Genomic DNA, 26,800 nt, shown 5'->3' on the forward strand with positions numbered 1-26,800 from the left:
GATGATGACGGCGAGGGGGGGCGCTGAACTTGCATTGCATAAGAACTCGTCCCCAATTCACGACGGCTTGCCACATCCACTTGCCGTTGGTGTTGGAGAATTAGGCCATGAACTCGGCGTGTATCCGGAAGGGGACTCATGATCAAAATCTAGCCTCGTAGAACTGAGTAAGAGTCGTTCAATCCCATTAAAAATTGCATAACTCTTTCCTTCTCTTCTCGCTCAGCAAGCCCTTTCAAACCCTCACAAGTGCAAGCGAGTGGGTCATGATAGGATGCTAACTCGTAAATGCTCTCATCTTGGTGTAATAGGCATAAACGGTGAGCTGCCCTTGGCGGTTCTCGACAATTTCTTGTCTAATTTGATAGATTCTTGAGTCGCTGCTTTGTGAGAATCTGTCCCTCAGATCGTTCCAAACCGCGGTTGCAGCTTCGGTGTACATGATGCTGCCTGCTATTTCTGATTGGACTGAGTTTACAATCCACAGTGTGACCATGTCGTTAGATCTCTTCCAGGCTGCATGTTTCGCGTCTAAGGGTGCTGGAACCTTAATGGTTCCATCGATAAATCCGATCTTGTTCTTTGCGCTAAGACCCATGTTCATAGCACGACTCCATTGTCCGTAATTGTTTCCATCAAGTGTTTAGGAAACTAGGATCAGTCCCGGATGATCCGAGTGGTGTAAGGTATATGAGTCTGAGAACTCCATGGAATTCTCGTCTGGTTTGATTTCAAGTTTGGTTGGTTCTGCCATTGTGGTGGCTATGGTGTTTGAGGAAAGCTTATTGTGGCGGAAGCATAATAGAGTCACCAAGATTGGTGCTCTGATGCCATGAGAAATTGTGGAATTGTATATTTCATTGATATGAATATTGATACATGGAGATTGATTTATACAGAAGCTGTAAGCTGTTTAGAGTAAACAGAACCTACAATCAAGTTAATTGTATTTACGTCCTACAATTACTCTAGCCCAAGAGTTGACTAACCACCAAGTGCTTTTAAGCTGTTGTAGCCAACTGCGTAGGCCTGTGTTACGTGCTTTCTTCTCTTCGGCATCCAAGAGCACGTCTTTGATGATGGACATGGTGCGTCCAAGCTTTTGCAGATCCGCTTTAACGCCCCACGCCAGGCAAATCTCCTCGGAAGCAATGGAGCTGAGCCTTTCAATGAGTCTGCTTGCCAACGGAAACGCAAGGTCAACCATCAGTTTTTTTTTTTCCCCTTTTTTGGTAAGGTGAGTGCAGGGGAATTGAGATAGTATGAATAATGATCCAAAGACAACCCTTCAAGGTGGCATGCAATTAATCTTATTTATCCTATATTTGTTGTTGATCACGTTGGTCTTTTTAAATTACTAGTTCTGAAACCGTAAAAGTGAGTTGTATGATGCTTAAGAAACTACTTATAAATGCTTTTTATTTTTACCTTTTTACTCCTTGTGGGTAAAACCGATAAGCTGCCTTGTGAATGAATGAAATGCGCAGGGATGTTCTTTATGTTTTGGTATCATTTTGTGCTTGATTAATTGAAGTGGAATATTTTGTTTGAAGATCACTCTAAAGTGAAATGAATGATATGAAAATGGGAGGATGCGTACTCCTTTTCGGGGCGAAGAAGATGTGTTTCAGCAGCTCTTTCGTAACATGCCATTTATCTTTTAAGTTTGTTTCCCTCTATGTAAATTGAAACCCTTGCGGGTAATGTGGTGCAGAGTGTTTCCAGATACTGCATGTACCAATGTTCCTTCGTTCCTTCGTTCCTTTGCTTCTGATAGAAGACACATGAAACATTCTCTTGGCAATTGGCTTCATCAACCTCATCTCTACCAACCTATTGTTGCGCAATGCAACTGTTGAATTCCTCTCATACTATTGTATAGTTTGATGATGGTGAAATCGCCGGTAGTCAGAATTCGTAGACTGGAGAAGGGAATGCTGCCAATTGTTCCTCCAAACTATCACAAGGTTGCCAATTATCCCTCGAACTATTTTTCTTTCCGATTCACCCTCTTAACTAGCATAAGACAGTCAAATAACACCCTGTAGTTGGATCTGAGAGAATTTCATCCAATTGTGGTGTCATGTGAGAGACATGAGGCACATTTTGAGTCCAACTGCACATCAATCTCTACTTTATCTGTCCCAAATAACCGTAATCTTTTCAGTTGTTTGCCTAATTCGACTTTTATGCAAAGGGAAAGTAGAGGGAGGAGCTGGATCAAAAACAAGTTTGCGCTCAAAATTGTGTCTCGCGCCTCTCACGTGACACTGCTTAACAGACACTTTGTTGCGATTCTCTTAAATCTAAGGGCAAGGAGTTATTTGGTTGTCTTGTACTAGTTAAAGATAAATCTATAAGAAAAATTGTAAAGGGGATAACTGGTAGCCTTGAGATAGTTCCCCCAGGGGTGGGAGAAACAGACTTTAATTACTAATAAAAATTGAGATCCGTGCTAAAGATGCGGTGACAGGAACATAAATTGACATGACCAGTGTGGTTTTTACTCAAAGGTTTGGTGTGGTCGTGATAAACGTGGTTCTCAAAAGTGTGATTGAAATGAAGTGATATTACAATAAATCAACTTTTTTTTTTTTTTGGAACAAACTTTATTATCAAAGAAAGGAAGTTTAAATTCGTCTTTGACAATAATCTAACTTAAGACATTTCACTTACAAATGAAGAGGAATAAAATTAGATCATAGTACTAAATCAACATGTTTAAATCTACTGAAATAAAAAAACAATACAATTTAAATCGTGCGGCACAAAATACAAGCAACTCAGAAACAACAAAAGATTAGAAAAATGAAACAAAGACAAACAGAGAAACTAAGAGGCAGGCGGCATTGAAGACACTTGCCTATTACTTTAGTCAAAAGAAAGCATTGCAATTGGCACTGTTCTTTACTGATCGTTGTAACTGAATTTCAGTTTATTTACAAGATAGCCACTCGGATGCTTTTAACCCACTTTCACTTAATTTACAAAGTTGCCATTGAGGCTTAAAAACCTTCTTTCAGCCGTTGGCTGCATTTCATGTTTGACTCGGCAAGAGAAAGGGGAGGGGGCGTCACGCCTAACAAATTGGAGAGAGACAATCGCTCCCATTTTTAACTTGGAGACAGCTGGGTGTGCCTCTGGCGAGCAGAGAGAGGGGGACAGAGCGACCACAGAGGAGGGAGACACAGGGCCTAACATATTGGAGAGAGATAGGAGCTACAGGTTTGGACTGAGTGAGAAAGAGATTTAGGTAGGTATTCTGTCAGGATCTATGGGATTTTCTCCCATTTTAGAGAGAGAGATGGGCAGGGAGAGAGATACAGAGCGGAAAGCACAGGTGTGTGTATTCTTTAGGGTTAACGGGTTATGCATAGAGGCGGTGAGGAGGGAATGGGTGAGGGACGAATGGCAAGGTTTGGGTTTTCAATTTTCTCCCTTGATTCAAAAGGTAATGCACCACTTTTTTTTCATTATTTAGTGTCTAATTGCCATTTGCTTCGTAAAAAAATTCATTTATATTTTGTTCTTTCATTCAAATTGTAATGGATGTTGTAATGGATGTTTATAAATTGTTGAGTTGGGTGCTAGGATTGTGTCTCTGTTTTTGTGAATTAGGATCTTCCACTACTTTAATTTGTTTGTTTCTTGATTAATTTTTGTCTGATTGATCCTTTTTCTGTTTTAGAATTGTTACAAATTTTTTGTTCTTTAATTAAAATTGTCATAGATCTTTGTAGATTGTTTAGCTCACCCTCTAGGGTTAGATCTTTGTTCTGTCTAGGGTTAGATCTTTGTAGAAATGTAGATAAATTTCTGGTGCTCCATTGCACATAGCCAGTAAGCTTCATTAAAGATGTCATAGATATTTTTAAATTGTTCAGTTAACTATTTGAGTTTTGCTCTTAATCTTTGTGAATTAAGGGACTACACTGTCTTCATATTTGTGTTTTTCAGATATTTTTTTTCCCTTTGCTTATAGGTAAACAAAATTCAAACTCCTTTTTAAGTTTATTGTTTTTAAATTTGGGAGTTTAGGTTGTTTAGTTCACTGTTCAGTTCACTGTTACAGTCAGATTTCTATCTTTATAAATAGAGGGGTTGCACTGTGCTCATTGTGTGTTTCTTCATACTTTCCCACTAATTGCTTCTCACCAAATCACCTTCAGGTTCTTTTTCCATTTCACATCATTCGAATATCTCTATGTTGCTAGGTTGTTTTTCCATTTCTTGGTTGCTTCTGTATTTGTGTGATACATTTTTTAATTTTATTTTTCATATGCATGTAGATCCAACTCAAGCATATATCGATCAAACCATTCATTCACACAGCAACCACCAAATCAACCATTACTACGGTATAAGTTTTGTTAATTGTATGAACTAAATTATAATGTAAATCTCTATACTGTGTTTGAAACTTTCTAACAGCCTGGACAACTTTGTGGGGATTTCAAGGTCTTTCTGAGAGGTGAATGTTTTGGAAGGTAATATTTTGTGTGTGTTTATGTATTCTCATTGCCATGTAATATTTTGTGTTTAATACTTTTGATTCTCCTTTATTTTTTTAGTTGATTCTTACTTACTATCACACTGCCCCAGATGTAAAATGCCTAAAATCAGGTCAAAACTTATTAAAACTCACATATATCACTATTTTTTTGCTATGTTAATACCAATCTGTGAGCATTTAACAAATACCTTCCCCGCTGCTAGTTTTGATTGCTGTTCACTTTTGGCACCAGTGCATACCTAAAGTACCATAAAGATTAAAATTTAAATTTCTTAACCAAAGGCATCCAAGGTATGATGGGTGCATAACTCAAGATTTAAAATCATAAATAAGGGAGAGCGGGGAAAGCAGAGGGTGTATATCAAGTTGAAAAAGGTCGAAAAAATAGAATGCAGTAGTTACCAAGGTTATGGCATGAGTAAACTTAAAGCCAAATTTATTACCATAGAAGTTTAGTAAATAAACATGCTCATAAAAGGATCAGTCCATTACCAAATATATCTCTTAAGCATCAAAATTTAGGAAGACTGATGCTTGCTTTTTAGCTCTTGGAGTATTGATTTCAGGTGGTTCCACCTTTAGGGCTTGGGTTAGCAATGAAATAGATGAATAATAGCTTGAGTAATTACAAGAGGTAATGTTGGTGGTTAAGACGGGTTTAACATGCAAAAGCTTCCAGTCTTTACAAACGTGAGATTTTTCAGTAGGTGTGTTTTGTAATTCATCATATTTGTAAATTTCGTTTTCCTTTTTTTTTTTTTTTTTTTTTTTTTTTTTTTTTTTTTTTTTTTTTTTTGGGTCTGTCTTTGGTCATTTAGCTAAAATTTCTTTAGATTTTCTCTTCAAATTTGAAAGTGTCTAAGTTGCTAACGGATCTACATTGTTTGCAGATTTTATAAATTTCGATCATTTAAGGAAGAAGTTGGTTCCATGTTGTTTTGAGGTATATAATTATATGCCATCATTTTTGTTCAAAGCCTATTTAGCTATCTACCTTTTATATATACATATAAGATCTGAAATGGATGGAATTATTTTCTTATTTAGTAACTGCCGTATATATATGTATATATATATATATATGTATGTTTAATCCAATAAACTTGCTGATATCTTTGGAAATATGTACTTACCAACCGTCAGAACATGTATATACCGGTATCCAAGTTGAGCACAACAATGACACCTCATTCTATTCAATCTCAGTTATTGATACAGCGTTTGATGATCTAATTCACCTATTTTCTCTGTTGCGATTTTGTCTCCATGAGCCTCGCACGCACGTGCACTTGCACACAGTTTGCAAGTCATGTCTCAACCTTAGTTTCTCTTCCCTTAAAAGCTTAGGTTGAACTAAGGCAGTATCAGTGAAGTCATTACCTGTGGCTCTCTGATGCTGCAGCACTAATTTGCTTTTATATATTTATATTTATTTTGCTGTATTTTCAAATTTTTTTTTTTTTTTTGGTTTTTTTCCCATCTCGGATGTGTGTTGTCATGCCTATTTAGGTGGTTATATGTCTGTTTCTTTTTAACAAGGTTGATATTTGTTTCTCCTTATCCTCTTCTCTGTGTGTTTGTACAGGGACATAATTTTCTTTAAAAACAGGACAAATTATTCCTCTTCTCTGTGTTTTGTAGAGCCTTAAATGACATACATTATTTCTTTGTGCATGATCAATGACCGGCAACGGAATATTATATGTATGTACTATGTTTTTAGGCGAATGTTGTCCTTTTTTGTTACTGCACAGAAGAAGAAAAAACAATGCATTGGTTGCATTTGTTTTTTTATCATTTATTTCTGAAAAAGCCAATATATGCTGCAGCACTGCTAAGATAAGGCAGTTATGTTTTCAAATTGCAATTTCAGTTGGTTTCTGCAAAGATTCTGATGGTTCTCTTTTTAAATTTGTTCCTGTTAGATTAATGTTTTTCAATTTAAATTTTACTCCTTTCCAACTTAGGCTGCTTCACTGAAAAAATGATAGACATTTTAACGTGTAATCTTATTTTAGTTGCTAAAAATAAAATGATTCATCGTATATACATGCTGTGTGCCCCACAGTAATGCATTGTTTTCAGTTGGTGTGTCCTTTTACTCAATTTTAGAAAGATGGTTAAACATTTTTGGTTACTCCCGTTGACACACCCCGATCGAGATCAGGGCATGCTGGCCGTCACTTGGAAGTGACGTAACCATGTGCACAGTGTGGAAGCTAATAAAATAATAATAGAAGAGATACGAATAAATAAAAACTAGCATACACAAGGTAATAGAACAAGTGCTAGCGTAAGTGAGACACGAGTTCAGAGCAATAAGCCTACAGCAGTCTAAATGGAAAATGACGATACAACAGTACACCCGAAGGTGGCCCTACGCTGGTGATCGTCTGTCAGAAATGCCGGGAAAGCCCTCTGGGAAACCACCAAATCTGCTAGAAAGCTAGAACTTGGAGGGGCGCAAAACAAAAGCGTGAGTGGGCAAAAACAAAGGTTTTCGAAAACCAATTTAGTAAATGAGTTCTAACCCCTCGCCGTAAAACCTGTATACTTCCCAGAAAATAAACATGTGAATGTAATATATAGATATACCAATCATGCTTAAGAATATGCCATATCGAAACCTCAGAATGAAATGCAAGTGCTCAGGTATAAATCATATCCATAACATATAGTCTGGCAGCCGGAGTCACCTAGCGTGACCTGTACGGCTGAATCTCAATATCAATAACTAAACCTGCCCACGAGTCGGAACCACCTAAAGTGGTCTGTACGACAGGCCTGGGTGTAATACATATAAACGCTCTAGTGCTACGATCACGTGAAGGCTGTGCGAATAATCGCGGGTCACCTACGAGTCGGAACCACCTAATGTGGTCTGTACGACAGGACTGTGCACCTAACTTGGATCCAAGCTGAGCGTGTGGTGCGGGAGGTGAACATCACGTGAAGAACTGTGCCCTACTCTGGGCGGGAGCACTAACACCGGGGTGCAGGTTATGAGCTCTCTAAGCATCTCGAATCGTTACTGAATGTAAACATGAATAACACTTACCTGGCACTTACCTGTGCGTCCGCAGCACCCAATATGTATAGGTATATATATATGCAACTAATAATGCGACTAATGATACATAAACAACGATAATACAATGCATGGCATAAGGCAAATGACAATTCAAATCAATTTCTGGGAAAAATATAAGTATATAGGTATATACGGAAAACCAAAAGCCCACTCACTGGTATGTGGAAGGGTCGTAACCCCCCTGCCTCGAGTGACCACGCTCGTCCTCGGGATACATCTCACCTATATGCGAAATAACTATAAAAACGTTAATTTTAAAGTACATAACCAACCTTTAAAAATAACTTCTCATACATTGCTCAAATGGGGTGTATGAATACACCAACGTGATCTACTCAACCTCAGGAACATCCCCATATTTTTAAAATAATTTTTCACCACCGCACGCGCCCTCACGCTCCGGCCAAGGCACGACCACATGTGCCTGGCACGCTGAGGCACGTGCCTGGCACGCTGACGGCGTCAACTGACGCCGTAGGGAATATTCCGTCAGTTTTAACAGATTCCGTCAACGGCGTCAGGAATATTCTGTCATCTTCTCCGGCGAGCCTCTGGCGCCGTCGCCGACGTCGGAAAATCGCGAAAACTTTAAACTTCGATATCTTCTTCATTTTTCACCCAAATTTCACAAAATCGGTACCAAAATGAAGCTTAGAACTAGAGGAACACAATCATACTACTTTCAAGGGTTAAAAACCACGAAATCTCACCTGTAAAAACAACCCAACTCCGGCCAACTTCGAAACTAGTGATCCCGACGTCCAAATCCTTCAAACGAACCACTCCGAGCCTCCTAGGGACCTCACCAAGCTACCTACAAGCTTGAAATTCCCTAAAACGTGAGAAATCACGTGTGCATGAACAGTACTCGAAATCGGACATCGTGGATTCGACGTGAAAACGATGGTGTTCTTACCTGGAAATGGTATGGTTGGACTCCTACAAGCCTCACGAGCTCGAATATGGCCTTGGTTTCCTCGATCTGTAAAGGTTTGATAGGTTTTGTGGGTGTGTCCGGACGTATATGGTGAATGGGAAGAGAAATGGGGCTCGGGACAATCACAGGGAAAGGGACAGGAAGGTGTGGGGTGTGGGAGTGTGAGTGTGTGGCCCAAAACATGCCAACACAACACAAAACAACCAATAAACATAACGAAATCGAACTAGGGGCAAAATAGTCTTTTCACGCGTACGTTGTAATATTTCTGGGACGGGCTGTCACACCCGTGCTGTTCTTTTCATTGTGGCTCTGTTCAACCATTACATTTCATACATTTGAAATATGTTTAGTATCTCATTAATTGGTGTACTTTAACTCATTTAACTCAAATTTAATGAGATTTGGTCCTCCAATTTGTCGGATACGAATTTACTTTCTTTGGAAATTTCAGGAACTTGATTATGGGAGGAAGAATACGCTTTATTGCCATCTTTAGATATACAATTCTGCACACTGATTACATGTGCAAAGCCTAATTAATTGTACACCAATTTTGTATTACCTTTGTAAAGCTTTTGTACTTAGATTTTAAATATGTGATTAGTTTATGAAGAATAAACGAGAAAACTAATCATGGGGACATACTTCTTTTTCAATTTTCTCTTCTGTATTGTTTCTTGAATGAAATTGGATTCATAGATGTAGGGATACAGCAACAACTGAGGTGTGAATAAAGGGTCTGGGCGTAACGATTTCAGGGTTTAGAATTGATTCGAAAATACGAGAAAACGCTGCATTCTCTTTCACTATTTGCTGTGGTCATTCCAACTTAGTATATACACATTTTTATAGAACCTTGAATGGTGGTTGTTAAATGTTGCGCCATTTCATAATCCTTACTTCTGCATTCCTTGATTTGTTTTTTTGCTGTTTCAAGTTTGATCACCCTGTCATGTTCTTTTCTGATGGTTTATAATTGTATATTTGCAAAGATGCATGGCTATTAGACCTTCAATTAGCGATCATCATGATTGCATTGTCATAAGACTGAAGCTATACAATTACTATTTGATTAATATTACTTCTGTCATTTAATTGAGGTTCATCTAGAAAAGGACTCAGGCATGAATGTGAAGTTTAATCACTGAGTTTCCTCCATTTTCCCAGTTTGTTGGTTACTAATTTCTCTTTGGAATGAATTGAACCTCTTCAGTGTGGTGTAGTGTGACTAGATAACATTGTAATTGGTATTGTTTAAAGAATCCACAAAATGCTGCATGTTTATCTCCTCTCAGTTTAATCTTCTTCTTCTAGGTGAAGAGAATGAATTGGCAGAAAAAAATTTTGATTTTACTTATTGGGTTCAATCTTTTTCCTTCCCCAAACTGTTTAGTTGCCGAGAAAACGATGGAACTCTAAGAAAATAAACATTGATTTGGTTGTATTAGTTTTTCCTCATTTAGGTAATTACAGATGCGGTTTATATTCCTCTTATCTAAGAGATGAGTTCTTGAAACTAGAAGAAGTTATTGTTGAATTGATGCTGAATTAGATGCATTTAGATTTAATTAGTTATGAATTATCCATGTTCCTAATCAGCGATTCATTCTTTTCCTTTTCAACATGAGTTGGCCAAAATTTCCTTTAACCATTGAATGAAGTGAAAACGGATGTTGGTTTGGTAGAAGGTTTTATGAAATTGGGTCGATGAAACTGAACCATGTAGTTGAATTTAGCTCAGTTGCATGCTGGTTTGAGTTTTCTCATGTCTATGTTTCTTCAGTTTCATATGGAAATAGACCTTCTGCTTATTTTTGCCTTTGAACAGTTGTGGTTACAAAATTAGCTACTTGAACGAGTCCTCAACACTTTCTATTTTTAATTAGATGTTAAAGTGGCTGCCTACACTGCACGACACATCGACATCCTCAAATGAATGCTTCTTCATTTATTAGAGCAAAGGTAATGACTGGGTGCTGATTTCAGGTTCACGTACAAGGTAGAGTTCTATAAGGAGGTGCAAGCAGAAGAAGTATTGGCGTCACCCTTCAGTTTTTCAACCAAAAGAAGGTAACCTTTATAAATGATTTATACAAGCTTCTCTGTTTTGTATCTCTAAAATTTGAGTTCTTTCACTAAAAATGTGAATAGTGATTGGTAAATATTTGGCATTTTTTTTCTATGGGCCATTTTTGTTCTATTTGGGTTGTATTTTGAGTCATGTAATATAAATTGCATACAAAAGGCTAAAGAAGTAAATCCCGTATACAAGCTCTCACGGTAAAGTTGAAGTTGAAACTACACTATATGGAATGTTAAATATTTAGTCTAAATTTGAAGACTGAAAAATAAAATAACTTAGAAGCTAAACTGAGTAGAGTTAACTTTTTAGCCTCAAATAACCTTAGGTGGACACAAAATTTTGACCCCAACATCCAAAATTTTGACCCCAACAGCGTCGATAAACATGCTATCAGACGACTGATTCCAGAACACATTTTAACAGCTTTATCCGACTGATAATGCAGAACATTATCAAGTATAAATGACTGGTCGTCAGTTAAACCCTTCTGAGATTTACCCTTTATTTGCTGCACTTACACAAATTTAATCCGTTCCACCATCACAGTTTTTTTTTTTTTTTTTTTTACTTCTACAGTTTCCGCAATGCATTTCGATCTTAATACTATCTACTCTGTTGCTTGCAGTTATCAATTTTTAAAACTTGAAACAACATTATAGTTGTAAGGAAAATTTGTGAAGACCAAGGATGTAACCATCTTCGGTTTCACATTGTTCGCCATTAGATTTCCTAATATAAGTATTTTTGACGTGATCTTACTATTGTTAAACGGTACAAAGAGAGAAAACAGCATGCAATTTTATAAACTAAACTTCACATGCATTCTCTTTAGTATGGGGTATCCGAGAAAATAGGTTTAAGGATTAGGTTTGGTTGGATTTCAACCATTACATTTCATAGATTTGAAACATGTTGACTGTCTCATTTATTGGTGTACGTTAACTCATTTAATTCAAATTTAATGAGATTTGGTCTTTCAATTTCTCGGATTTCCTAACGGACTTACTTTCTTTGGAAATTTCAGGAACCCTAATTATGGGAGGAAGAATACGCTTCGTTGCCTTCTTTAGGTATACAATTCTGCACACTAATTACATGTTCAAAGCCTAATTAGTTGTACACCATTTTTTTATTACCTTTGCAAAGCTTTTGCACTTAGATTTTAGATATGTGATTAGTTTGCAACCGCTGCCTTGCTGCTTTGGTAAAGTCTCAACTTCTTTATAATATCAATTAATTTTCACTGTAATGTTAGGGTATTGAGTTGAATGCATATGCTACATAGAACATATGAGTGGACGTAGCAGCACACTTAATATGATATTGCATTTGCAAATGAAAATGATTTTAGACATGTTAATGAAACAGTGAATTCAGAGAATATCAAGGCTAGGTTTGAGATGGCCAGAGTTTGCTCAAATATTATTTTAAGCATCTCAAGTGAACGCTTCACTACACACACACACACTCACACTCACCAGTCGTCACATACTTTGGGTTGTACCTGTAAGAGGAGTAATATTCCCCATCTTGATCATAGAATTAGCAACATCAGCAAAGAACAAATTAAGATTTGTGTTTTAGCTTTGGATCAAACTGATTTTTTGAGTTGTTTAAGTGGTTTTTCCCAATTGTTACAATTAGCTAATGCATTACTATGTAATCTGTGTTGGCAGGTGAAAAAAATCTTTCGTTGGTTCGAAATATTCGTTCAAATTTTGATTTAGTTTCTATTATTTTAACTCCATTTCTCCCAAGTGATTTATACAGGTATAAAATAAGAAACTATTATCATTTTTTCTGGTTGCAAAATATATAGTTGCAGTGGTTAGTTGTGATGTAGAAATGAGGCTTTTTGAAATTTGATTTCCACTCTCATTCTGTTTTGATGGATATGAAGGTGCGTGTGGTTTAGGGTTAGAGTTTGCAATTCTATGCAAATTCATTGAAGTTGTTGGTTATGCAGATGGTGGTGTGTGTATACAAATGATATGCGTCTATTCTTTTGCTTATATTTAAATCACATTTGAATCAAGACTTTCATATGTCACCTGAACTTAAATATGGTCTTTTCCCATTCTTTCCGTTTCAGACAACTTATCTTTATGATTTCTTTTCTTTTTATTATTAACTGTTTGGTTTGATCACTTTATGTTATTCGTTTGCTGTCTGCTTTGCTCTCATTCTTGGTTGTCTTTGTGATCCTCTCATTGTCCAGAGGTTGAATGGTTTGTAATTTTACGTGCTACACTGCCACTTGATTTGATTATAAATATGTAAAACAAAATCCATCAATGATTTACAAATTTGTATTCGATTTTTGATGTTTTTCCAGTGTAGGGCATATGTTGCACAAGCATGTAACATGGTTCAAATTATTTGGTTTTGGACAGTAAGCTTTGAGTTTTACAAGAAAAATCAAGAAAATGTGTCACTCCTCTATTCCTCTGTTCTTTTAGGATTATGTTTAATTTATTCAGGTTAAGTGTGTCATATTCATGTAGTTAAGGTTGGAGCATTCAAGGTCCTGCAGCAAAACGCGAACATATTTTCTAGTTATATTCAAAAGAAACATTTGTAACATAAGAAATTAAGAAATATTTGGCCGATCTTCTCATGTGTCGCACTAGCATCTCTTCTCCGGATCAGGACACTCTGATTTTGAGTTGTGTTAAGGCACCGAGCCGATGCATCTCCTCTGGGAAACTTGATTGTTTTGTGGTTATTCTAAGGAATCTAAGGCTGATCAACTTGCTCATGTCTCTAGGCAATTCTTTAAGATTCACACATCCATCAAGATTTAGACTTTGCAAGCTCTGCAACTTACTAATTGAATTCAGGAGATCGGTGATTACTTTATTTTTAGGAAAGTCCAGGCTTCTCAAATGCTTCAAAGAACCAATTGAACTCCGCCACGGCCACCGCCTCAGGTTAAGGTTCTAAGTACACCCCCACCATATGCTATGAGCTCTATCTATCTATTTTGAGTACACACCAAATTTAAATTTAAATTGAATCACATTTTTCAAAAACAGTAAAACAAATAAATAATAAATTTTGAGACAGAATATCACAACTTTCCCATTCAGCCCTTGGTATTAACTTCACATTCCTTAGAGCAGTTCCACCGGGAGGTGGTTAGGCTGGCACTCAGCCAAAAAACAAGGCTGGCACTCAGCCAATCCACTCCAGCCCGTTCCATTGCCTGGCACCCAGCCCAAGCTGGCCTCCAAGCCAGCCCAAAATTGACAGACCTTGAGACCGGTCCATCTGACGTCAGCGTGGCGTCAGAGGGCAAATGATGTCAGCCCTTTTTTTTTTTTTTTTTTTGCGCGCCAGAGAGGGCGTTGTTGTGGAGGTGAGGAGCGGAGCTGGTCGAGGTGGAAGAGGGTGTCGGGAGGGAAGGAGCCACGGAGGGAGAAGGACGGGAGGACGAAGCGATGGCATCTGAGGTGTGGAGATGCAGGAGGACGAAGCGACGGTGTTGAAAGACAGGAGGTGTAAAGGAGCTTGTTGTTGAGGTCGGCTTGGGATTTGAAGGACAGGAGGGCAATGGCATCAGAGGAGGTTTGGAGGCAATGGTGGGAATGGATTATCTATGCTGGGTGGATGGCGTGCAGGAATGGAAGGGAAGAGAAGTGTGGAAGATGGGAAAATAAAAATGTTTTAATAATATTATTATTATTTTATTTTTTTATAAAGTCAAAAATTAAAAATAAAATTATTTTTTTATTATTTTATAATAAAAATAATAATATTTTAATAAATTGACCAGACTTTTTTTTTTAGGGGTGGAGATACTTTGGCCTATTACTGTTTATTAGAGTATATTACGGTTCACTTGAGTGGATAAATGCGCTGGGTGCTGGCGCAAAATCTTTAGGGATGGAATTGCTCTTACAGGGAACCAAAAAAGATGCATTGATTGCTATCTTCTTATGACAAATTTGGTGTCACTAACAAATTAACTCTGCAAAATTTCCATTATATCCCAAAAAAAAAAAAGGATATTTCCTACATTCCTATTCTTACCAAAAATGAGAATTTTTTTTTTTTTTTTTTTTTGCATTTTCCTTCTCCTAGAGAAAGACGTGAAAAATAATTTTTAATGAATAAATTTTCGCATACAAAACATAGCATTTTTTATTTTTAACAAACGATATTATCTACATTAAAGGGATGAGACAGATTTAGCCTCATAATAGACTAGCAATAATTTGATTCAAATTCGCCTTTAACGAAAATTGAACCTAAACCTCTCACTTACAAGTGTCTGAAATCATTTTCCTCTTTGCCATTGTTTTTCTTGCCTTTCTTCAACAACTTGGGCCTGGTCTTTATGGGCTTAATAAGATAACCAGCCAACAAAAGCCACCCAGTCCATCCCATTAGGCTCTAGCGCACCCAAAGCCTTGGTCACAGCCTCAAAAGTACTCACGCACCCGCCAAACGGTTCCTTCCTCGGAATCAACTCCGAATCTAAACAGACCCTCGTCGAGAACGCCGACAAAAACCCCTCGTTCGCTTTCGACATCTCCCGCGCGTGCTTCCACGTGGCGTTGAGCGCGACAAGAACGAGAGGGAGTGGGGAGGCGGGGAGGTCCGATAGGTTGACGGCAGGCAAGGATTTGGTGGGCAGGGAGAGGTAGATGGCGAGCGGGGATTGGTCAAGGAGCGTCAAGAAGCCTGGCGGGAGCTTGCGGCGGACGATGGCAGTGGCGTTGGAGAGGCATTTAGTGAGGATTGGAGTTGTGGAGAGTCTATGATTGGCTTCGGCAAATCAATAAACTAGGCTTTGTTTGTTTTATTTTATTTTGCAATATTCTAAACTACTCAGCATTTTAATGTACGGGTTACAAGATCAAACATGGGTGCAACTGCTGGGGAAAGTCTTTTAGTTTGGGCCTAGGCCTTTAAGAAATCAGTATACCTTGTGCGTTTGTTAGTTTGGGCCTAGGCCTTTAAGAAATCAGCATACCTTGTGCGTTTGTGTACCCTAGCGACCTTGCCTAACCCGTGTTTTTGTGTTTTTAGTCTTCGGGTTTTCTGGTTCTTGTGCTTTTGCTGAGTTGCTAATTACCCTTTTTGTGCACTTATGTTTGTGTAGTGAGGAGAATGTGTTCTTGCTTTGCGAGGAATTGTGCAAAAAGGGCATCACAGACGCACTGGGGTCTGATCTTTTCGTTGTTTCCATTTCCAATAACAAGAAACAGGCATGTATTTTTTTTTTGTGCCCATGTTACCCAACTGGCTATTTGTCTTAAAGTTTGTGTTTTATATGTCTTGGCTCTGCTTTCATGTCTACTTGCGGCCTTTAATACTGCTTAATGTCATTTATTCAAATTTGGATGAAGATATTTTTTTTCATCTTGAAAAAACAACTTCTATGATTTCGGGATACGGTGGAGTGGTGTCTTTGTAGAACTCATACTATTTTTTGGACATACGAGTCCAAATATCTTTACTTGTTTGAGAACTCCTTCTCACATTATCTTCCGAGATCCATCTATAAGCCCTGCAAAGAGCTTTATCTTATTTTCGTGTCCAAACATTACCTTTCATTGCACATGTGGCCATTTGAAAATTATTGAAAAAATTGAAGGAAAAATTATTGGAAATGGTAAGAGAATAAAATATGAAGAATTGAAATAGAATGAAGTAAGATAGTATGAAATGATGAAAATTATGTGAGAAATGGTGTAGGAATGGCTTAAGGTATTTATAGGAAAAATATTTGGAATTTTTTATTACTTTTTTAAAAAAAAAATTATCTGAAAAAAAAAAAAAAAATTCAAATCTAACAGCGACTAGCATCAGCATGACGTCAGCTAAACGTTGCCAGCTGGTGTCATGCTGACGCCAGTAGCTGTTGGATTTGAATTTTTTGGGTTGATCGGGGCTGGTTAGCTCATTTGGGCAAGCCGGTTGACGCTTTGGTATTTTGGCCTGATGGGGCCCACGAGCCCTTTGGCCTAACCCTCGGTTGGAGACGGTTTTCGTATCGGCCTATTTTTAGCCCTCTGGCCGGATCAGTTGGAGATGATCTTAGTTTGGGCCTAGGCCTTTGAGAAATCAATATACCTTGTGCATTTTTGTACCCTAGCGAACTTGCCTTTGTGTTTTTGTGTTTTTGGTCTTCTGGTTTTTTGGTTGTTGTGCTTTTGCTAAGTTGCTAATTACCTTTTTTGTGCACTTATGTTTTTGTAGTGAGGAGAGTGTGTACTTGCTCTGCTAGGAACTGTGCAAAAAGGGCATCACAGACGCACAGGGGTCTAATCTTTTGTTGTTTCCATTTCCAATGACAAGAAACAGCCATGCATTTTTTTCTGTCCATGTTACCCAACTGGCTATTTGTCTTAAAGTTTATGTTTTATATGTCTTGTTTTCAATGAATTTAGAGTTTGTTGTGATGTAAATAAAATCGTGTAGATCCTGTTGTGGCACCAGAAGGCTAGTAACTGATGGGATTGTTCTGTGGGATTATCATGTCATTTCCTTGCCCTTTAGCAAGCTATGTCTCAAAAACTAACCGCTTGTCATTTCAAACTTGTTTCTGAATTCCAAGGGTACTTCATCACTTGCGTGTTTTGCATTTACAGGGAAATGTTCTTATGATACTTTGGATGTTGCATTGTGAGTTTATCGAGATTATTTATCTGGTAAACTTTTATACGAATGCATAGGAGGTCCAAATTCAGAGTCTTGCAACATAATGTACCATATATCTGATAAGTTTGTTACCCTCTATATATTGATACCATTGCGGTTAATGTGGTGCAGGTGTGAAGTTGGGGGCTAATCGGCAGTTTACCATTTGGAGAGTTCCACATCCAAACAAACTTTATAACGTAAGCCTCCAATACCTTGCTTGATCTTCGTTCTGCTCTTAGATGAAACAATTCCTGATTCAAAAGTATCTGATTCTTGTTTTTAGGATTATCACTGCATGAATAATAAATGTGTGGAACTCCCTTTGTTTCTTTTTCTTGCCATCAACAGGGTAACTCCAATATAATTTGTTCTTGTAGTAATGTCAGATAGATGAGATTGAAATTGAGCCCCATATGTGATTTCTTTCTAAGTAGCTGGATAGTGCATAACTTGCTCGTGTTCAGGTTCATGCCAAGCTCATGCTTCTTGTGGCTGATTATTATAAGTTTTTTTTAGAATGAAAGAGAATAATTTTATATAAATTCCCTAACGAGCTACATCAGTCGCGTGAGAAACATTATGTATTTCATAAGACGTATGTGATTCTTGATTTTAGGGTCGTTATTTCTTGGAACTCCATTTGTTTCGTTTTTATGTGATCAAGAGGGTGCCTCCAATCTAATTTACTCTTTTAGTAATGTCAGATAAGATTGAAAACTGAGCCTCATATGTGATTTAAAAAAATTGTTCGATTTCTAGAAAGTAGCTGAAAGGTGCATATCATGCTTCTTATGGTCGATTGTTTTAACTTCTGTTTAGAGAGAAAGAGAATAGGCTTATATCAATTCCCAAATGAGCTAAAGCATTCGATTAATAAATATAATCTCGTCTTTCACTTTCCCCGTCTTAGTAGCTAAATTATTTTGTCTGGCATTGAACTTCCTGTTTGGGATAGGTTGTGACCAATTAAAATGGACTCGAGTCTAGTCCATTGTTTGATGTGTCAAAATATGAGAGGAACAGAACTAGACATTATGGGTTATGCATGGGTTACAAGTTTTGTCTTACTTGTCCCAACCAATCCAATATTATCCCTAAGGCCCAATCCCATCCAGCCTACAAAACGGGCCCCTAAAACCTATTTTCCAAGAGGGGTGGTAAGCAATGCACAACAGAAGTGAATTTATTTTTTAATGGGTTTCGTAAACTTGTGCAGATGGGACTGTACACAACCTGGATGGTTACTTTCAGATCCGTGCTAAAGATGTGGTGACATGAACAGGACTTGATGTGACCAACGCAGTTTTTACTCAAAAGCTTGGTGTGATCGTAACACAAAATCAGCTGGAGGAGTTTTTTTCCCAGATTCCTTAATGTCTGGTAATTCTCTTGTCTGCTGGACCTAGTATATGTAAAGCCTATCTTTTCCAGCTGCATTTTCCTTTCTCTTTGGTGCTTCTGAGAATTGGGTTTCGCCTTAAAGATTGTAGAGAGAATTGCATCTTTAACTTGAATGACAAGTAATTCAGGTCTTCAGCTTGTGCCATATGGTTAGCCAGAATCTAACAGGGAGGCCCCCTCCGCCATGGCCAAGCTTTAACTGCAAGTTGTGACAATGGAACGGCTTTGTATGTGCCTAATTAAACGCTGAATTCCTCTCAAGTTTTACCTAGTTTGATGACGGTGAAAGCACCAACCGTCGGAGTTACTAGATTGGAGAATACCGCTTCTAAAAAACTTGAGCGTCCGAGAAACAAATAAGCAAGCAAAATAGTCAACTGCACATACACAAGTAGAGACACACAATGTGACTGATAAGGAAGGACTTTGATTAAAATGGAGTAATATTGCAATAAATAATTAAAATGGAGTAACATTTCAATAAATCAACATGACAATTTACATCGGCCGGAACGAAATACAAGCAACTCAAAAACAAGAAAAAGTCAGACAATATAAAACAGAGGCAGACAGACAAAATAAGAGGCAGGCGGCTTTGAAGACAGCGGCCTTGTTTCTATTCGAAAGAAACATTTGGAACATGAGAAATCTTTGGCCAATCACCTCCTGTATTGCGCTGGTATCTCGTCTCCAGCTCAGGACAATTTATGATCGTAACTTGTGTTAAGGCAGTGAGGCGATGCATCTCCTCTGGCAAAGACAACAGTTTGGGACATGATCTGAGGCCAAGTATTCTAAGCGATGTGAAACTCGTCAACCACTCAGGTAATGCCTCCAAATTCTCACAATCCCTAATAAACAAGACTTGTAGTGTGTTTGTGGCTCCTTGAAACCATTCAGGCAATATCGTCATTCGTGGTACTCCTTGAATCCACAATTTTTGGAGCCTTAGTGGAATTACCTGATAGTTTTCCATCGCCAAATCAAGTTGTTCACAATTGCCTATGATTAGAGTGTGTAATGACGCAAGAAAACTCGTATCACGCGGCAAACACGTTAGATTACTGCACTTCCAAATAGAAAGATATCCAAGTGATGTCAAGCATCCCACTCCATTCTCTGGAAAACTTGATTGTTTTGTGGTTAATTCAAGCCATCTGAGGCTGATCAACTTTCTCATGTTTCTAGGCAACTCTTCAAGATTCACGCATTTATAGAAATTCAGAGATTGTAAGCTCTGCAACTTACAAATCGAATTGGGTACTTAGGTGATTATTTCATTTCCAGCCAAGTCCAGGCTTCTCAAATGCTTCAAAGAACCAATGGAAGTCGGCAACAATTCGCAAGGTGAATTGAATAACCTAAGCACCCGCAGATATTTGAATCTTGAAATGCAAGTGCTGAGGAAGGATTCATCAATATTTTCACATCTCTCTGCTGCTATAGTCCGCACTTTATTCAACTTTTGCAAGGTTGTTGAAACATTTTGGCCACTTCCAAAAAATAAGAGATGTCTAACATTTTCAGAGATGCCTTTGGTCCCTGCAGAGTCTACTATCAAACTCTGACCTTGTGCGACTGATTGTACAAGGTCATGGATGAGATCATGCATATCAAATTCATAGAAGAAATAGTAATATTTAACATTTTGAAAGAAAGATCTCTGCCATAACTCTTTGAAATAAAGCTCACCAACATCTTCCAACTCCATATCCCCATGTTCACGAGATTCAAGGATTCCATGTGCCATCCAATCATTGATCAATACTCTGCTATTAAATTCAATGTAATTCTTTGGAAGAATTGAACAGCAAGCAAGGCATTGCTTCAAATGAGTGGGCAATTGATTATAACTCAATCTCAAAGCAGGTAGAATGTGACCAGCTCCCTCTTGTTCTAATTTCCATATCGCAGAATCTCTAATCAATTTCCACTCACGCTCATCAGTCTTTGAGTAAAGTTGACTCCCTGAGGTTTTCACAGCTAAGGGAACCCCTCCGCACTTTCTTACAATATCTTTTCCCATTTCATAGAGGCTTGGATGTTGTCTTTCTTGTCCTTCTTCAAATGCACACTTTACAAACAAAGACAAACTATCCTCAAAAGAGAGAACTTCTAAATTTATGTATGTTCCAACTGGGCCCATGATTGAAGCAACTGAGATATTCCGTGTCGTCACCAAAATCTTAGATCCTATCTTGGCCCCCTCTATCAACAAATCTCTCAACTCGCTCCATTTGATACGATCTTCATTCCACACATCATCTAGGACAAGGAGAAATTTTTTATCCTTTAAAGCATCTCGTAGTTGTGCTTGCAACTGATCCAGAGACAACCCTTCACTGATCTGTGTACGTAATGCAGAGCCAAGGATCTCTTTTGTCAATCTAGTAGCATCAAAGTCCACTGACACATACTGCCACATTCTTAATTCAAAACTCCCAACGACTTTCTCATCATTGTACACCAACTTGGCAAGTGTGGTCTTCCCTAAACCTCCTAATCCCACTATAGGAATAATAGACATATTCCTATTATCCCCACCTTGATGATCCTCGCCTTGTACCATTAGAAGATCAACAATTTTATTTTTTTCTGTTTCTCTACCAATAACCTCCGAAGCACGGACAAATGAGTGGGTTGTATTCCTGTTCTCCCTCACATGGTCACCGAGATGAGGGTGATGATGAACAGTGCGAAGATCAGCAAAATTCTTATCACCTTTAAGTTCATGTAACCGCTCTCTTATGTCCTTAATTTCATGACCTACTCGCAAGCGGAATGCAACTGGATTAGATCGGGAAAAGAAATGGCGTACCTTTCTAGTTGTGCCACTTCCACGAACCACTTGTCTTCGCAAAGCTTCACACTCAAACTCATCCAACAGATCCTCTGCATCAAGGAACACATCATTAAGTTGTTGTAGCCAACTGCGTAGCTGCTTATTATGTTCCTGCTTCTCTTCGGCATCCAAGAGCACATCTCTAATGGTGGACATGGTGCGTCCAAGCCTTTGTAGATCCGCTTTAACGCCCCACGCCAAGCAAATCTCCTCAGAAGCAATGGAGATGAGCCTTTCAATGAGTTTGGCTGCCAACGCAAATGCAAGCTCGGCCATCTTCTTTCTTTCTTGATAAGGTGGGTGCAGGGGAATTGAGATAGTACGAATAATGATGATGATGATGATGCTTCCTTATGATGAGGTATATAAAAAAGCAATGGATTCATCCTTATGACAAGGTATATTTCTTGCGTGGGAATCGAGATAGTTCCAGCTGGTTTCTTATCATTATGTGTGATGCTTTGCGTTGCTCTTGTCCATGCACTTTATGAGTTCCCCTAACCTTTTGCTCAGATGCATTCACACAAAGAAATTTGATTAATCCCCTCAATTTTGTCCCAACACACCCTTACTGTAGCTAGCTATATGTACACACACACGCACACACATATGGATCGTTAAATTTGGATTGTTATATTTTTGTTTTTTACTGTTAAATTTGATCATATTAGATTTCAACCGTTGAATTCAATGAATTTGTAAATATTAAAAAAAAAAAAAAAAGTTTGAATGGAGACCGTTGGTTGATCCAACGGTTGGAGTTGGCATCAAGTAAATTTATTTAACATATGTAATTATAAAGAGTGAATCTCTGACATCACGTTTTCTACACAATTTTAGCATAAATTTTTGTGGGGTCAACTTTGTAGTGTATTTCAACAATTCAAACCGCTTATCTTTAAAATATTAGACAAATCCAAAACTAATATGACATTTAATAGTAGCGAAGAAAATGGATAAATACGGTTCTATAAAGAAACCTTAAACCCTTAATTCAACGGTCATATGATTTCAATTTTGGATGATTTTTTATAGACATGATTTTTTTTTAGGGAAGACATAAAAGATAAATGGTTCGGATCATTGAAATACATTACCAAGTGGGCCCCACAACAACTTGTGTAAAAATAGTAGTGTCACACTTTTTACACACATTTTGTAGGGCCTACTTGGCAATGCATTTTAGCGATTCGAATTGTCTATTTTTATAACATCATTTATAGATCATCATTGCAAAAAAATTAGAAAAATATGAATTCATTCAAACATTCATTTGTAGTGAAGAAAATGGACAAATATGGTTCTACAAATATATACTAAATTTAATTTAACGGTCATATGGTTTTAGATTTAGGTGAATTTTGATAAACATGATCTTTGAGATAAGATATAAAAGATAGACGGTTAAATTATTGAAATACATTACAGAGTAGGTCTCACAAAAACGTGTATCCAAAATGTATGAACAATAATCCCAGAGAAGTCGAATAGGCACATCATTCGACGTTGTCTTCTGTAGATGGTGTGCACTTTGTAGTTTGGAAAGCAGCCGATCCATGTTTGGTGAATTTACTGTCAACTATTAACCACATTTCGGAAACCCTCCATCTGTCTCTCACTTGGAATATGGCCACCGTCCTGCTCCTTTGCTTGAAGAGTCTCATTAAAATCTAGGGAACTTTAACAAAAAGTTTCTGATATTGTTCATTTTAACAAAAAATCACATTTTTACACTAAAAAATAAATCCTGTTACTATTTACTTTATTCTTTATTTTATCCTTATCGTTAAAACTCAAAGTTTTCAAGCTCTTTTCATTAGTTTTCCTTTAAAACTATCCATGGACTAACAAATTCTTTTTTTTTTCCTTAAAAAAAAAAAAGTAAGGAAAAAAAAAATAGACAACTGGTAGTAAGCCACAATTATTCATTCCAAAAAAAAAACAATATTCCTACCTATTTTTCTATTCTTACCAAATGTGAGAAAATTATTTTGCATTTTCCTTTCCTACAGAAAGACATGAAAAATAATTTTTAATTGTTGTAAACATTGGTAGATGAATGAATGCCCACACAGTAATGTAGACTTGGGAGAAGAATGATGATTGTACTTGTGTGATACTTTCAAAAGTGTGTGATGTGTTTTTCAAGATGTAATTATTACGTTTGTTTGGAGTTGCTCTATAAATAGAGCGATCTGTGTGCTATCAAAACACACTACGAAAAGAAAAATCAATAACATGAGCATCTCTCCCTCTTTTATCTGTCATCCTCTTGTGTTAACTTTTGTCTATTTATAACACGTTATCAACATGACTCTCTAACCAGTTCTCATCTCCCTTCATCGAAAAATGCTTCCTCCAAGGATTTTACTGTTCTTCTTCTTCCTCTGCCTCACCTACATGATGTACCCTTGCGATGAACTGCTAGCATCATGCCTACTTAACACGCCCCGATCCCGATATTCCTCGAATACCAGGATAGGCACGTGCTGGCCGACACCCGAGGGTGACGAAAGACATTTATTGAGTGCAAATGTTGAAAACAAGGGATAAATAAGACTTATAAATATAAAAGAATAATGAATATGCATTTAAGGAACGTGTTCAGAGTATAGAACTAATTAGAACACTCAAAGAAATAATATAAAATTAAATGAAACAAAGGATGGGTCCTACACCGAGAAGACTCGAAGATGCCGATGCGGAAATGCCTGGACGCTGGGATTGTATGCCTCAATTCTAAGTCCTGAAGGGGGCGCAAAACAAACATGAGTGGACCAAATTGATATATATATAATAAAACAGTTATCAACATACTAACCCCTAGGTTTTATGAAAACACATATATATCATGATAAACATAGGTTTTCTGAAACCTAGCATGCCGTGTAATGTCTCAAATCATAACTTGTATAAATAATAATCACTAGTGAATGTCCGATAACCCCCAAGCCCCATGCCAGCTCCCCGTCTCTGAGCAGACAGTCAGAGGAAAATACACTCCAGGCCCCATGCCGGCTCCCCGTCCCTGTGCTAAATAGCCAGAGGAAACACACTTCAAGCCCTATGCCAACACCAAACCGTCGCCCGGGATGGACCGGAATCTATCCCTACGTCCCATAGCGGAAAAGACCACTAGGTAAGTACAAAACCAGTGAACACACGTATATTGAAAAGCAACTTCATAGTATAAAGTCATCCATCATCTATACTATAAAAAAGTGTTCTAAATATCATATCGTCATCCATCGGATATTCTATAAGAACATGGGTTATAGGAAATATAGGAATAATTCAAACTAGTCTTAGTAAGCATGTTATCTCATAAAATATTTCATAAAACATAGTCATCAAATCATGCTTTTCATGTATGCATTTTTAGAAGGGGTTCACTCACAGTACTTAGCTACCGAAGAGCCACGCAACTAGCGAAAATGGAAACGCCATAGTTAATTGCCCCTAAGCACATAAAGGGTACATTTAGTCAAACTCTACTCAAACGACCTAATTTGAGAAAACGGACTTCAAAAACGGGTCCAGGACATCGAAATTAGCCTGGGAGAGGTCCCGAACAAAAACCCAAAAAGTCAACCCTAAAGTCAACGTTGGCCGTTGATTGGTCAAAGTCAAAGTCAAAGTCAACACTGACAGTTGATCAGGTCAACGGTCAGACCGGAGCAAAGTCAACAGATCCAGGTCCGGTCAACTCGGGTCAAAGGTACTGGGTTGGACTGGTTTGGGTTTAAAGGTTTAAAAGGTTTGGGCTTTAGGGATATGGGTTAGGGTTTAGGTAATTAGGTGGGATGGGTTTAGCTTTAGGAATTGGGCTTAGGGCTTTAGGGTGAACGGGTCTAAGGCCCGACTTCCAATCGACCCTAAGGCCTTAGCTTAAATAGGATTTTGGGTTAGGTTTTAAAAATAGGAAATCGGGTTCTGTTTAGATTTCTAGGTAAAAGGGTTTAGGTTGGTTCCGGGTTGGGCCTAAAGGCCCATGGGTTTGGGTTCTTCAGGGTTTTGGGATGAGTTCAAAGGGTTAAAGGGTTGGGCTCGGCAAGAAAGGCCCAAAGGCCTGGTGTGGTTACTGCTCGCCAAAGCTAAACAGAAGAGAAGGTCGGATTTCGGCCAGAAAGCTCAAAAAAATTTAAACGTTAATAACTTCCTCGAAAGGGGCGGTGTTCTTCGCTGAAAAATCTGGAAAACGCTTACCCGAGTTACTTTGGTGTTTAAACCATACCACAACAACTCAAACACTATCTAACACAATAATAAGCACGATCTAAGGAGATTTAGGTGTGCTTTGCACTTACCTCATTGAAGATCTCGTGCACAATGATTGTATGCAGTGCCGAGATGGTTACTGAAGGTAAGGGAGAGAAAGATGAAGCTTAGAGGATGAGGATGATGGTGAAGTTCTCTTGTTGGCTGTGTATATGTATGTATAGGGGTGTGTGTGTGTGTGTGTGCGTGTTTTCTTGTTGGAGAGAAGAGCACCGAGAGGGAGAGAGTGTGAGCGAGTTACAGAAAAGGTGAGGACTCAGGGAGAGAAGAGTGAGGACGAGAGAAAGGAAAGGGGACCGGGGACAAACAAATCAGGGGTGGGCCCTTTGGGCACACCATTTAAGACCAAAAATAATTTTAAAAAGGAAAGTATCCCCCAAACTTAGTGAAAATATAAAAACACTATTTTTCTTCTGTAAATCCCAGGACGGGTTGTTACACTACTTCTCATTCTCAATTTAACAATTACTTATATCTTTGATTTCTTGTTTGGTGTATTTTCTTATTACTAACCCAGTGTTTATTTATATTAATTTTACTGCAATCAAAGATGGTGCAGTACAATCGCCCATCTTGGACTGCAAATTTAATCTTACTACAATCCAAGATGGTGCCGTATCATCGCCTATCTTGAGTTGTAGATTTAATTTTATTTCAATGTTAGGTGGTGCGGTATAATCGCCCACCATGCTCTGCATATTTAAATTTTCCTGCTACTTGAGTGGTGCGGAATAATCGCTCATCTTATACTTGCTTCAATGAGAACAGTGCGGTTCAATCGTCCTCCTCATTAATCATGTAAATCTCTAGCCTGAAGTTTCAAGTGCTTATCATTTTGGCCTGAAGATCAAAATGAAAAATTTGTAAGAACCAAAAGTTCTAAAACTACATCCCTCAAGAATACATATTATTGCAAGTTCTTAAACATCTCATTTTTCTTTCATAAAAGAAAATGGCGAGCTTGGCAAAGCTTGATTTTGTTGCCCTGGACATTACTGGGT

General features: G+C 37.9%; 1 protein-coding gene and 1 long non-coding RNA gene across 2 annotated transcripts in view; one reads left to right on the forward strand and one right to left on the reverse strand.

Moving 5' to 3' along the window:
• LOC103963104 (putative disease resistance protein RGA1) overlaps nt 1-21,856 on the reverse strand; it is a 66,937-nt gene extending 45,081 nt beyond the window's left edge. Inside the window, exon 1 of the mRNA XM_048576637.1 lies at nt 20,984-21,856. Within this exon, the coding sequence (XP_048432594.1) occupies nt 20,984-21,797 (814 nt within the window). The 5' untranslated portion in view covers nt 21,798-21,856. The remainder of the gene's footprint in view (nt 1-20,983) is intronic.
• On the forward strand, nt 16,839-18,810 carry LOC125473582. The gene is made up of 3 exons (XR_007255435.1): nt 16,839-17,286; nt 17,408-17,475; nt 18,495-18,810. It is a non-coding gene; the product is annotated as an uncharacterized LOC125473582 (long non-coding RNA).
• Nucleotides 21,857-26,800: the final 4,944 nt, after the last annotated feature.

The sequence above is a fragment of a genome, unplaced genomic scaffold, assembly GCF_019419815.1.
Source record: "Pyrus x bretschneideri cultivar Hongxiangsu unplaced genomic scaffold, Pyrus_bretschneideri_v1 Contig9, whole genome shotgun sequence".
Lineage (NCBI taxonomy): Eukaryota > Viridiplantae > Streptophyta > Magnoliopsida > Rosales > Rosaceae > Pyrus > Pyrus x bretschneideri.